Source organism: Phyllostomus discolor, chromosome 9, assembly GCF_004126475.2.
Source record: "Phyllostomus discolor isolate MPI-MPIP mPhyDis1 chromosome 9, mPhyDis1.pri.v3, whole genome shotgun sequence".
Taxonomy (NCBI): Eukaryota; Metazoa; Chordata; class Mammalia; order Chiroptera; family Phyllostomidae; genus Phyllostomus; species Phyllostomus discolor.
The window spans coordinates 5020110-5032773 of NC_040911.2; the positions used below are offsets into that span (position 1 = coordinate 5020110).

Consider the following 12664-nt stretch of genomic DNA (forward strand, 5'->3'; position numbering starts at 1 on the left):
CACAGCATTTTAAATCATTCTTTTCTTGGATTCTCCCCAGCTTCCTCGTAACCACAGGTGCCTCCGTTATACTCCGTAGGATAGCGTATCACTTAGTGATGCTCAGATTCGTTTTAGTATCACACCCTCTATCCAGCGTCTTACCTCGGCTCGTAACTCACAGGTCGCTCTCTCCTGGCTGTCTTGGGGTTCTGGTCTTTCCTTCCCATCCTCTGAGAGTTCTGCCATTTCAGTTTTATGTTGACCGTGAAGAGCGGTAAACTAAAAAAAAAAAGTTGAAACTATCATCACATGGTGCTACAAAGACTATTTCCATGATAATCCATGCTAGTCTTTCATTGCGCTTTTAGTTTTCGTTTTAAGTCTAGTCTTTTTTAGGTGGATTCTGGCAGGTTTGGTGGTTGCTCATGTAATTGTTGTGCCTAAATCATTTACTTTTTCACATGTCGTTGGGAAGTCCGAAGTGGTTAGAAAACGAATCAGCAAATCCCCGTAATCCAAATTCATCGAGTGAAAATAGGGCAAAACTCAGTTACCTTCACAAACACTTGATGCCGACCAATTAAATTCTAAATTCATGCAATTAATCCCGAGCTTTGTGTCTTGAATATTAGGCCCACACTGCTCTGTGTAATCCTGCTTATGTCTGTTTTCCGTGCGGTAGAGAGAGTATAAAGATTGTAACAGAGGCCAACCCGGGCAATGAAGAAGTGCACTCCATGATGCGGGAGCTGGGCGAACATGGGCAGAACACCCACACAGGATGCCAACACACGCCCATCGGAAACCACTGCAGCAAAACAGGGTCAACAAGTGGTGGGCCCTCCAGGCAGGGGGATAGTATATATTCCGTGCGAAGAAGAAATGAGCTAAAAGCCAGGAAGAATCACAGCAGGAATTTTCATGCTTATCAGTAAGTGGAAGGAGCCAACCTGAAAAGGGTACATATGTACTGTGAGATTCTATGGAGACAGTACAAAGCTCAGTGGTTTTTGGGGACTGGGGAAGAGGAGACGAGCAGGCGGGCCACAGAGGGGTTTCAGGGCAGCGGAACTGCCCTGTGGGATGTGGTGGTGGTGGGTGCACATGATTGTATGTGTGTCTGGACCCACAGAATGTGCAAGGGCGGACCTTGAGGTAAACTAGGACTTTGGGTGATAAGTGATGTCGCTGTAGTTCGACAGTTGTGACAAACGTGCCCCAGTAGAAGAGGACCTGGGTTACAGGGTGGGGGGCAGTGCATGTGTGGGGGCCACGCCTTCCATTCAGCGTTATTGTGTGAATGCAAAACCTCTCTAGAACACCACGTCTATAAGGATAAACAGAAAGGGGAGAAAAACCCTAGAAATGCACATCGTTATTTGTTCCCCACAGCTGTCATTATAATCAGGAGTTTTCAGCAGAACCATGAGATCTGACAAACATGTAAATACATAAGTACATACACATACGCTATTGTGTTTAAACTTACAGGTACCCCTGAATCATGGAGGTAAATGTTTTCAGAATTCATATTACATAACTTGTACATAATCATACACTGAATGAGAGTATAACAGCTAATAGTATACCACCTACTTGAAATTTAAAAATCACGTTACTCATAACACTATTGTTAGCGGAAATACTAAGCACGTCCTTAATGAACGGACGCTCCCTGTGCTCTCCCCTGTGGACCGCTCACGTGCACACGGGCTTCCGAGGGCTGATCAAAGTGCGGAGACTCTCCAAACGGCTCCTTCCCCGCTCCCCTCCCTGAACTCTGGACCACGTGCCAACTCCCTCCTTCTCTTCTCTGTCAGCATCCAAGTGTTACCACATTGGAAAGTAAAATAAGAACTTCTCTGCCAGTCTTTGCCATCTCGGTAAATACCAGCTCCATCCTTATGTTTAATCAGGCCAGAAATATTGGATTTATTCTTACTCTGTTCTTTCTCTGGCATGCTTTATTTCCATACCTCCAAGAATTTTAGCCAGAATTCTTAAAGTAAACTTTATCTAACTCCTTCCCTCAGCCTTAAAGAATGGTAGTAGACACTAAAGGATGCTTAACTAAAATTAATGCAAATTTGGGTGCACGCTTTTAAAAATAAGAACACCAAAAAACACTAAATAACTGATCTTAATGACCTTTAAACTCTTTTGCTCTCATGCTGATACATTCTTTACATTTTTAAAGTTCCTCTAATGATGGTATATTTAGAATCAAAAACAAACTTTCTGGTGAATTTTAGATATTAACACTTTAAAAGAAATTGTTGTATTACACTTTACTATATGCAATATTAAAAGACATAGAAATGTCAAATGAGCCATTATCTGTACAAAAATTTATATTAACTTTATTTCTTGGGTTTTTACTTCTTTTCTGCCCCCGCCAGATCTTCATACTGTATCATGCTTTTATACTAAAAAATGTTCTTACTCTTTAATATGCAATTAAAATATGTATGAATATATTGTGATTGTAAGGCTTCAAATACTAAAACGGTTTCCTTCAGAATGAAGTATCTTACCTTTTGCAGGTACATGCCTGCTTAAACATGACACAGGAGGGCACACCTTGTGATAAGTAATTACTGAATATAAACAATCATTTGCTGGAAATGCATCTCTTAATGAGATAGACAGATACAATTTTTCCAATTAGTTTGTGTATCCATGGGTAAAATTACTTATTGATAGAATGAAGGAAGAACTATCTTTAGTTTTATTTATTCATTTTCAAATGTAGGCGCTGAAAAAGTTGATCACACGTTGATAAAAATGGAAGATGTGTATGGTAGAGGCATCATTTGTGTTGCTTTTAAATATCTTTCTAAATGTATGGCAAAGCTCAATGGTGACCTTATATCAAAATTAATTTTTATTCTCCATACACTGACTAATCCATGAGGTCCCATTCCAGTATATTTACACACAAAAAAAGTAGGAACCACCTGAAATGCCAAAGGTCTTGTGACTCATTGATTAGCGGGTTTCTCAACACCAATATTTCAAAATCTCTCTTGGTGTGGTGCGCCTAAGTTTCCCCCAGTCTCGCAAATGGTCGAAAATAGCACTGCGGGAGGGAGAGAAGGATGCCTTTCGTGTGAGGAGTGGGTGGCAGGTAACGTGGGAAGAGAGAGCTTGCTTGCAAAGCTCTTCCTTAGGCAGACCAGCCTTTGGAAACCATCCGGGGGAGCTGGGAATCTGGAGTCGAAAACCAAACAGCCATCGCTGCTGTCTCTGGAGATCGTGGGGACATGACATGGGGAGGTGCTGGTAATGTCCCAGTGTCTGCAAATGTCTCCGTGAAAACAGGGGAGGCCAGAGAATCACAAAATCAAAAACCTCCAGATGCAAAAACAGAAACAGACTCATGGACACAGAGAACAGGCGGTAGGGGGCCTGGGTGACAGAAGGGGAAGGGATTGGGAAGTACAGATTGGTTGTTCAGAACAGTCACAGGGATGTCAAGGGCAACCCCCAGGATACAGTCAATGGTATTGTAATAAGTATGTGTGGTGCCAGGTAGATACCGGAGAGGAAGACAGAGGAATCACACATCATGCTGTTCTAAGGAGGAAAGTATGAGGAGCACAGTAAGTTCTCACCGACAATGAAAATGTGCTTCAGGGGAGAACATTCTAAAGACACATGCCCACGAGAGGAAGAGAAAATCACAGTTGTCAATGCGACCCAAACAAAAGTGATTCAATTATAAATAATGTGAAACTGAAGCACAACCAAGAATAAAAACCTACAAGTATTATAGAACTCAGGGCAGAATTAGACATAGAAGAAAATTCATTCCAGCACAAACTAGAAGGGACAGAAGAATAAATAAAAGCAAAGATGATGCCTTAAGAAATGATTGATAAAAAGAAAAAAGATGCTAAAAATCCAAAAGTAATAAGATAAAAGATGAAAATGATATCAGAAACCAAAACAAAGGAGGATGGAAAAGGAGATTCAACATATTTATAAGTTTTCCAGTTCTTTCTACTAAAGCAGCCTGGAAATAATGACTCTCCCTCCAGCAATGAGGTGTTGCCCCCGAGTGGGAGGAGGCCCGGATCCTGAAGAAGTGGCTTATTTCAGGTCTAAAAAGAGGACAATCCTGGTATATCTTGTTATAGCACAGACTAAGGAAACCATAAAAGATTGCTGGGATTGTGTCAAACACTCTCAGGAACCAATATAAAGAAGATTCTTCTCTCTATGGCAACTTTTGAATATCAGAGTAATAACTGCAGTAGATTAAAGCACATCCAATAGGCTTCAATTCATGAATTCATATGATACTAAAAATCATTAGTTTGATTAACACTAGTTTGATTAACACTAGTTTGATTAACACTGGCTCCCCAGTGTTAATCGAACTAGTGACCCGATTCATTGTAAATTGATGGAGAGAGGATATAAAATAGTGATGGAAGGCTGACATTTCATCTTCTGTATGGTTGTGGTGGTGCAGATAAAGATATATGGGAGTTCATCAAGTCAAAAAATTATAAGCAAAATATATGAAAAATAACATATCCTCATTGTGTCCACTGAAAATTATTTAACAGGCCATTTTGAATGCCACCCTTGCATAATACAACCAATGCCCCCAATTGCACCAAGTGTGGGTGCAGGCTCAGTGCTTGCTTCAATAATCTAAAGTTAAACATTGTGCCTGACAGCTGATTTCTGTCCACGGAGTCCATTCAAGGCCAAGGGACAGCAGGTAGAGTCCCAGAGAATAGTATTCTTAGCCCATTTACCCACAAGGAGTTCACAATGACCAATACAGAAATTCATTATGACTCGTAGAGAACATTCCTCTGAGAAATTCAATGCCTAGTTCACCAAAAACTTAACTAGCAGGTGGATAAAATAAAACATTTAATAAGAGAAAACCATGGGGTGCAGGTTTTTATGTGGGTGTTTACCACCCTGTAGAACATGGACTCAGAGAGAGCCTTACTCTTTGAACACAAACTTGTTGGACCGATAGGAAAAGTCTGCACAATGAATGACAAACAGGGAGATCGGCCACTTTTCTTTGTTGCAATTTAATCTGGAAACACAGCTGCCCCCCTTACCTTTTGAGTTAACCGTGTCTGACAACTTCAGTTACTAAAATCACAACAAAAAATGTGTATCTTAGCCCCTGCAGTGGGGACCAGAGTGGATGTGAATTAGCAAAAGTGGAGCAACTTCAAGTGGCTTAATGTCTTGTGATTGGAGTCCTGGCAAAGGGGTCAGGGCAAATATGTGAAAAACTAATGACCGAAATTCTTTCAAAATTTAATAGAAAGTATAAACACACACATTCAAGAAAATTTAACACACCCGAACTGCAAGTGTCCTATCAACTCACAGCAAAATCAAATTGCTCAAAAGCAATCTTTGTTTTCATTAGTTGTAAAGTAGGCCTTAAGGGTTTTTGGTTTTTGGGGTTTTTTTGTATTGTTTTTCCAGCTCATTGAGATGTAATTGACATATGACTGTGTAACGTCAAGGTGTTCAAGGTTATGATTTGACACACGCGCATACTGGGAAATGGTTGCCATGGTAAGGTTAGTTACTGCGTCCTTTGCCTACGTGATCGCCGTCCCGACTTTATTGCTGTTCCAAGGCTCTCCCCTACACTGACCTTCCGCACACAGCGGGGACGGAGAACTGCAGTCACCACGCCATGTCCCAGAGCGGCCGCGCGCGCTGCACTCCCACCGCCAGTGACGGAGGGTCCCTGTGGCCCCGCACCCTCACCAGCCTGTGGGCTGGCGGTGTTCCGGATTCCGCTCGTTCTAACAGGTTCGTGGACGTATCGCACTGTGGCTTTCATCGGCATTATCCCGATGAAACAGAATAGGGAGCGTCTTTTCATCATGCTTATCTGCCATCCACATGTCTTCTTTGGTGAGGTGTCTGTTCACCTCTCTGTCCCGTTTTAGAACCTGGTTGCTTTTGTTCTCAGTCTTGAGTTTTAAGCTGTCTTCATAGTTTTGGCTAATAGTTCTGTATCAGGAAGCGTTTTGCAAATATTTTCTCCCAGGCTGTGGCCTGCCCTGCCGTTTTGTCGACGCAGCCCGAGCAGAGCAGAAGGCCTTGATTCCAGCGAAGGCCAGCGTGTCGGTGGTTTCACTCTCGGACTGTGTCCTCGGCGTTTATCAAAAACGGCCTCACCCTACCCGAGGGACTCTAGGTTTTCTGCTGTGTTACCTTCTGGGAGTTGTGCAGTGTTTGTGCTTTCTGTTTAGGTCCACGCTCCCCGCTCCCTACCGGGTTAATCTTGGCGGAGGATGTCAGGCCTGTGTCCGAATTTACCTTTTTGCAGGTGGGCGTCCAGTGGTTCCACACCTTCGTGGAAAAGGCCGCCCCCGCCCCATTGCGTGGCCTCTGCTCCTCCCTTCGAGTTGACTGGATGGTACTCGCGGGAGTCCGCTCCTGGGCTCACATCCCGTTCCATTCCTGCAGTGGTCGGCCCTTTCCCCAGCGGCTCCCTGTCGTCATGGCTGCGGCTTGACAGTGAGCCTGACTGTCCGGTGCCATCCATCAGTCCTCCGACGCGTTCCTGTCCTTCAGCACTGCGTGGGCCGGTCCGGTCTTCTTTCATCTCTCTGCAGGACCTTTAGAGTCGGCTTGTCAATATCTGCAAAATAACTTGTCGGGATTGTGATACGCGTTGCATTGAACCTATAGATCCGGCTGGGAAGATCTGATGTCTTAACAATGTCGAGCCTTCTTCTCCGTGAGCAGAAGCATCTCCAAGATATTTTTAATGTGATACTATTTTAGTGACTTCTAAGCCCTTTCAACTTCACAGAACATTATTCTCTAAGTTCACAAATACACACACACACACACATACACAGCCTGAAGTCCTTGAGCTCACAAAAACCGTGAAACTATAGAACATCCAAGTTCTAAGGAAAAAATGTGTTTTAGATTTCTACTTTTAGATAAACAGAGTTTTTCAAAGATTAGCATAGTTTAATCTCTCATTAAATATCGCCTGAAGCTGTGCATAGTTACTATAGTGTAAAACCAGGAAAAATCACATTGGAATATATTTGATTGGAGTTAAAGCATGTTATTTAACTTTGCCAAGTTCAAAATTAGTGCCCACATTGGCAATAAGAAAAGAAGATCTTATGTTTCTGCAAATACCTAGAGATTACAATGTTTTCCTTTGTTATCTGACTTAGTCCTTCTCTGTGTAACATGAGACAGTGGCTTGAGCTTCCATCAAAACCAAAGTATTCATTGAAGCAAAATAATATTTGAAAATGTTTACCTCTTGCTTCAGACATGCATAAAACAGCTAACTGTTAATATTTTTCTTACGGCAAAAACAAAATTGCACCTATTATTTTTTTCTAAGTGAGGTTTTCACAAAAAAAATCAGCATAATTTTATGTTCCTTACTGAACAGCGACTGGCAGATCATACAAACTCTATTCAAAACCCCACATAAATTAGGAGAAGCCACTCATAAAATTCCATTTCTACAAAACCCAGCATGTGCAGATCTGTGGTACTAAATTAGATTAGTGATTACTTCAAGCTGGGGGGTTGCAGGGATGCGGGCCGTGACTGCCAGGGGACACAGGGTTTCTTTGTGGACTGATGAGATGTCCTAAGGCTCATCCTGGTGGTGGGTGCTCCCCTGTGAGCATGTTACAAACCGCCGAATTGTACTCTTTAAATGGGTTAATTGTACAGTGTGCGAAATGAATCTTGGTTGATGTTAAATACATGTGAAGAGGAAAGATTATTCTAATCAGAAGAATTACAGCAAGGATGCCTGCTAATTTAACTTTAAATCTCAAAGAGCTTCTCTTAGGAGCATTCTTAAACAGTCTAAGGCACGAATGAGTTTTTTGTTTGTTTGTTTGTTTTACCTTTTAATTTGTCTCACCGGTTACCCCCTCTCATTTGAGGGAAAGCCAAAAAGCTCACTCACTCACTTCTCTCTGTGTTCTGTAACTTAACAACTTTGAGATTGTGATTCAAAGTAGATGTAAGATTTTCCCAGTTCCCAAACTCTCCCTTTCTATGTTAATATTATAACAGGAGTTGAACTTAAGGTTTAAGTTTCATGAAATGCATATGATGCTATTCCTTTTCACGTACACAAGTTATTCTTGGAGCCGCTCCAGCCACAGAGTTCTTCGCCGACGTGGTGACGTGGAATCTGTGACTGCATCCTGCTGTCCCCGAACATACGGTGTCCTCGAAATCTCTGGAGACTGGAGCCCAGAGATTGTGTGAATCCTTTCTGCACCCAAATGGCTGACAAACCCACTTTCCTTCTTTGGGACTTTGTGCCTTTTTGTGTCGCTAATGCAGTGTCTTAGAATCAGCAAAAACCCTCGAGTCGGTGGTGGGAAAGGTGGGGGGACCAAACCGTGGAAAAGAGGCCAAACTAATGTGTCTTTTCCTCCAGCAACTTCCCTTCCCTCATCCTATGTCATTCATTATGCACCTTCATTAAGCCCACGCCCAAGTATCTCCTGGCCCCTCCTCACTAAGTCAGACGCCATGGCATTGGAGGATCCCTCACGGGGTCTCTGCCCTCAAGATCATCACTTCCAGCCGAGGACATAAAAAGCAAACAACGTCTTGAAATAAGCGAGGGATGAAAGAGCTACGTGGATGCAGACACCTCAGTATTGTGCAGAACAGCACCGCCTGGTGGAACTTCAGAGGCCGAGCGAAGGGAAGGCAGAGGAATGTGAGAAATTGCAGGTTTAATGGAGCCTGAATTTTCTATTTGATGAAAAAGCAAATTAACAATGAAAGTAAATACTTATTTCAAATGAGGAAAGAAAAAGTTACAAATTTTAGAAAGCTTTCAGATATAAAATATCACGAAATCCTAAAATATAACATAAATTAATAGCAATAACTTCTAAATAACTAAAACTTAGATTTTCCCCCGATGTTTGACTGTATATCAAGTTGTAGTGTGACAGTGATGTTTTAATTATTATTTTTACAGAGAGTTTAGTCTCTCTTCCATAATAGTGTACCTATTTTTTAAAATGAAATTGCAATATATAAGCCCTCAGCACAACACACAGACTTATCTGCAATTTGGAATACTCACTGTTTGAATTTTGTAGCCCACAAATATAGATTTTCTAAAAATGTATCTCTCATGTGATTTTATTTAAAGGTATGGTGCAATAAGATTAAAAAATAAAAAATAAAAGTATGGTGCATTATCAAATATATTTCTGAGAGGAAAGAGCTCTGACTAGGTGTACATAATAAACAAATCCAAAAATACATTCTACTGTATACAGGCTGTATGTATACTTGGAAGGCCCAAAATATTCTCGCAGCCACTGTGTGTCTAACCAAGTGAGGGTCAGGGTGCTGGAGAGAAAGTCAGAGGGGAAAGAGAGGTTTAAACAAGTGTGCCTCAGTTATCTTACTTTTGCAAATGACACCAAAACATATGGTCACATGTGCATCTCGCTAGGTCAGCTGCCAAGGTCCAGGAAGCGGCCCACGCGAGACAGGGGCCTGGACCTTAAACTTTTCAGCTTCTCTGTGGCCCCACCTCTGTCCTGGAGGAACTGTGTTCCATCTCCTCCCAGACTGGACCCGGTCACTTTACAAACGAAATGACCAACTACCAAGTACCTTTCTCTTAGTGCCATCTTTTTTCTACAATGAATAACAAAATTATTTTAAGTCAGTCTCCTAATCAGTGTGAAAAAATATATATATATGTATTTTATCCTTACCCAAGGACATTTTTTCATTGTTTTTATGGAGTGGGAGAGAGAGAAAGAAACATCAGTTGGTTGCCTTTTCATATGCACCCCAACTGGGGATCGAACCTGCAACCTTTCAGCTTACAGGACAACACTCCAACCAACTGAGCCACGCCAGCCAAGGAAGGAAAGTATGTATTTCATGCCATAACTGATGTTACTGATGAGGAGTACACATAGCTATTTCAGTGCCAATAATACACGGACAAAAGAAGAAAAGATGCTGAGTATTAAAAAGCCAGGACTTGCAGAGACTAGAATCTGGATCAAGTCTTGGATAGATGGATGCATGGATGGGTGGACAGACAGACAAACAGACAGATATTCACCATAAGGAACTGACTCCCATGGTTACGGAGGCTGACCATTCCCAAGAGCTGCAGCCCAGGAACCGGAAGCCCGGGCGAACCAGCAGTGTGAACACTAATCCACGTTAAACGGCCCGAGAACCAGAAAAGCTGCTGGGACAGTTGTGGTCTGAGCACAACCAGCTTGGGCCCAGGAAGAGCTGACGTTCCAGTTCAAGTCCAAAGGCAGGTAAGAGACGGTGTCCCAGCTGGGAGACAGTGAGGCGGGAGGAACCCCCTCTCACTTGTACAAGGGCCAGGCTTTTTGTTCTATTCCGGCCTTCAGTGGGGGAGACGAGACCCCCCCCACACACTAGAAGTCTGCTTTACTCAGTCTGCTGATTCGAATCTTAATCTCACCCCCAAACACCCTCACAAACAGACATGGAATAGTGTTTGACCGAGCATCTGGGCACTTGGTGTGTGGTCCACTCTAGTGGACACATAAATGAGCGATCACACCGCACAGGGGCTCTCCATGGACCCTCTCCCCTGACCCCGGGCTCAGTGACCTGACACTTCGGAAAAGCTGATCTCGATTTACAAAGCACCTCAAAGTAACGAGCCTCTGAGAGCACAGTTCTAGAAGAAGCACTCCTAATCAATTAAATCAAAATCTCCAAAAAGGGAGCTGGACATACGTATTTAAAAAAATATTTTTTGTTTCAGGTAAATCTAATGGATTCTGCAAATTCAGTACAACTGCATTGCAGGATTATTTACCTATAAGCCCTGGCTATGAAGGAAAGGCATCATTATAGCAGGTGCTGATTCTAGCATTTATATACTGCTGGAGAAACTTGCCGCATCTCGGCAAGGTAGTGCTACCGAGCTGGTGCTGTTACTGGGCTTCAACAGGCCTTCTCCCTTCTATCCCGTCAGCGGCTCAGGAAACTGGGGACGTGAGCAACCACTGAGTTCCGTGAACAAGGCTGGCTGCCACGTTTCTCTTGCTGGGAAGTGAGGGCCCAACAGAAGCGACGCTGCGGGGCACGCCACCATAATGGTGAATGAAGCGCTCTACCCGGCGGCCGTGGGAGGGAAGGGAGGGCAAACCCGTGTTGAGAGTGAGTGTCTTTCCAGCATGCTGCTCTTCCGTGATGGGGGCCGTCGTCGTAGTCCCCTGCCCCCAGGTAGCTGGCTGGCCACCTGGGGGAATGGCGCCACACGGGGTCTCCGTGTCTGTGTCTGTGGCTGGCCGATTGGGAAAGGTGGGCTGAGTTGATGGGATGAGTGACGGCCAGCGCAGCCGGAGGTTCCTGCGCGCAGGGAGAGGGGCACTCAGACTGGGGGGTGGGGCGGCGGCGGGGAGAGGCGCTGAGAGGAGGGAACAGGACCCCAGGGCCTCCCTGGGGCCTTCGCGGTAGGTAGGTGGATGGTTTGCGGGTCCAGGTGAAGGGGTCTGGGGAAGGGAGCACTGAAAGGTGACTCTACACCCCACCCCTCTCTTGTGAAGAGGAGGAGGAGGGAGGAGGAAGGGAGACACCAGGTATCTTCAAGAAGAGTCTCTTGGCAATGCAGAACAGCTCCCACAGGAAATAATCTTTTTCAAAGTGAAGTTGTTCCTGCAGAATTTTAGCTACGTGTTGCTCAGAAGTCTGACCTCCTTATGTGTCCCAAGTCAGAACATTGCTTTAAGGTGTCGTTAAGATGAGGCTGCAGTGTCGGCTATCAGTAGTGCATGATGGGGCCCCAGGAAACCTGCATCTCTGAAGTACGTAATGTAAACATTTATGACACAACACTGTCCATCGTAAACCACTGGAGACATGGTTGTTATCACAAAAATAAGGTTTCTCAATAGAATCCTTAAAAGGATTCCAGGTAAAAGCACACATTTTTCAAAGAAAAAAAAAGTTACATCTCACTTTTCAGCTGGATGTCAACTTTTATTTTTTTTAAGATTTTATTTATTCACTTTTTAAAGAGGGAAGGAGGGAGGGGGGGGGAGAGAGAGAGATAGAGAAATATCAATGTGTGGTTGCTGGGGGTCATGGCCTGCAACCCAGGCATGTGCCCTGACTGGGAATCGAACCTGCGACACCTTGGTTCGCAGCCCGCGCTCAATCCACTGAGCTACTCCAGCCAGGGCCTTGACGTCAATTTGTAAATGTTAGCAGTATTCTTTCCCACATATGGGAAAGGATATGCCTTTCATTGTGGAAAGCATCAGAGTCATTTATTGTTAAAGCAAGGTATAAGGATTATTCGTCATCCTCACTTACATGAACACATGGTTTTCTAGATCATCCGATTTCACTAAAATGATCATTCCAGCACACTTGGAACTCATAATCTAATCCCAAATCAATATTGGCAGACTTGCAAAGGAAAAACAACACAACTATGAAATTCAGCATGGGAATATCATTTTGAATGTAATGATCTCTACTACTCATTATCTGGGTTGCGTTTTGAATACATATTAGGTTTTTAAAATTAAATTCTTATATTTACTCTTCTCTAAATATCAGGTACTTAAGAATTATTCCCCTCTAAAGCACACCAGACTTTCAAATACATCTTGGTCTATGGACCACATCTGTTTCCAGCCCT

At 43.4% G+C, this 12664-nt stretch overlaps 1 protein-coding gene across 1 annotated transcript in view; it reads right to left on the bottom strand.

Moving 5' to 3' along the window:
* The window catches only part of CCDC102B (coiled-coil domain containing 102B), a 131956-nt gene that overhangs the window by 76258 nt on the left and 43034 nt on the right, over positions 1 to 12664 (bottom strand). The window contains 1 exon segment of the mRNA XM_036010124.1: positions 145 to 261. Coding sequence (XP_035866017.1) covers positions 145 to 261 — 117 coding nt within the window.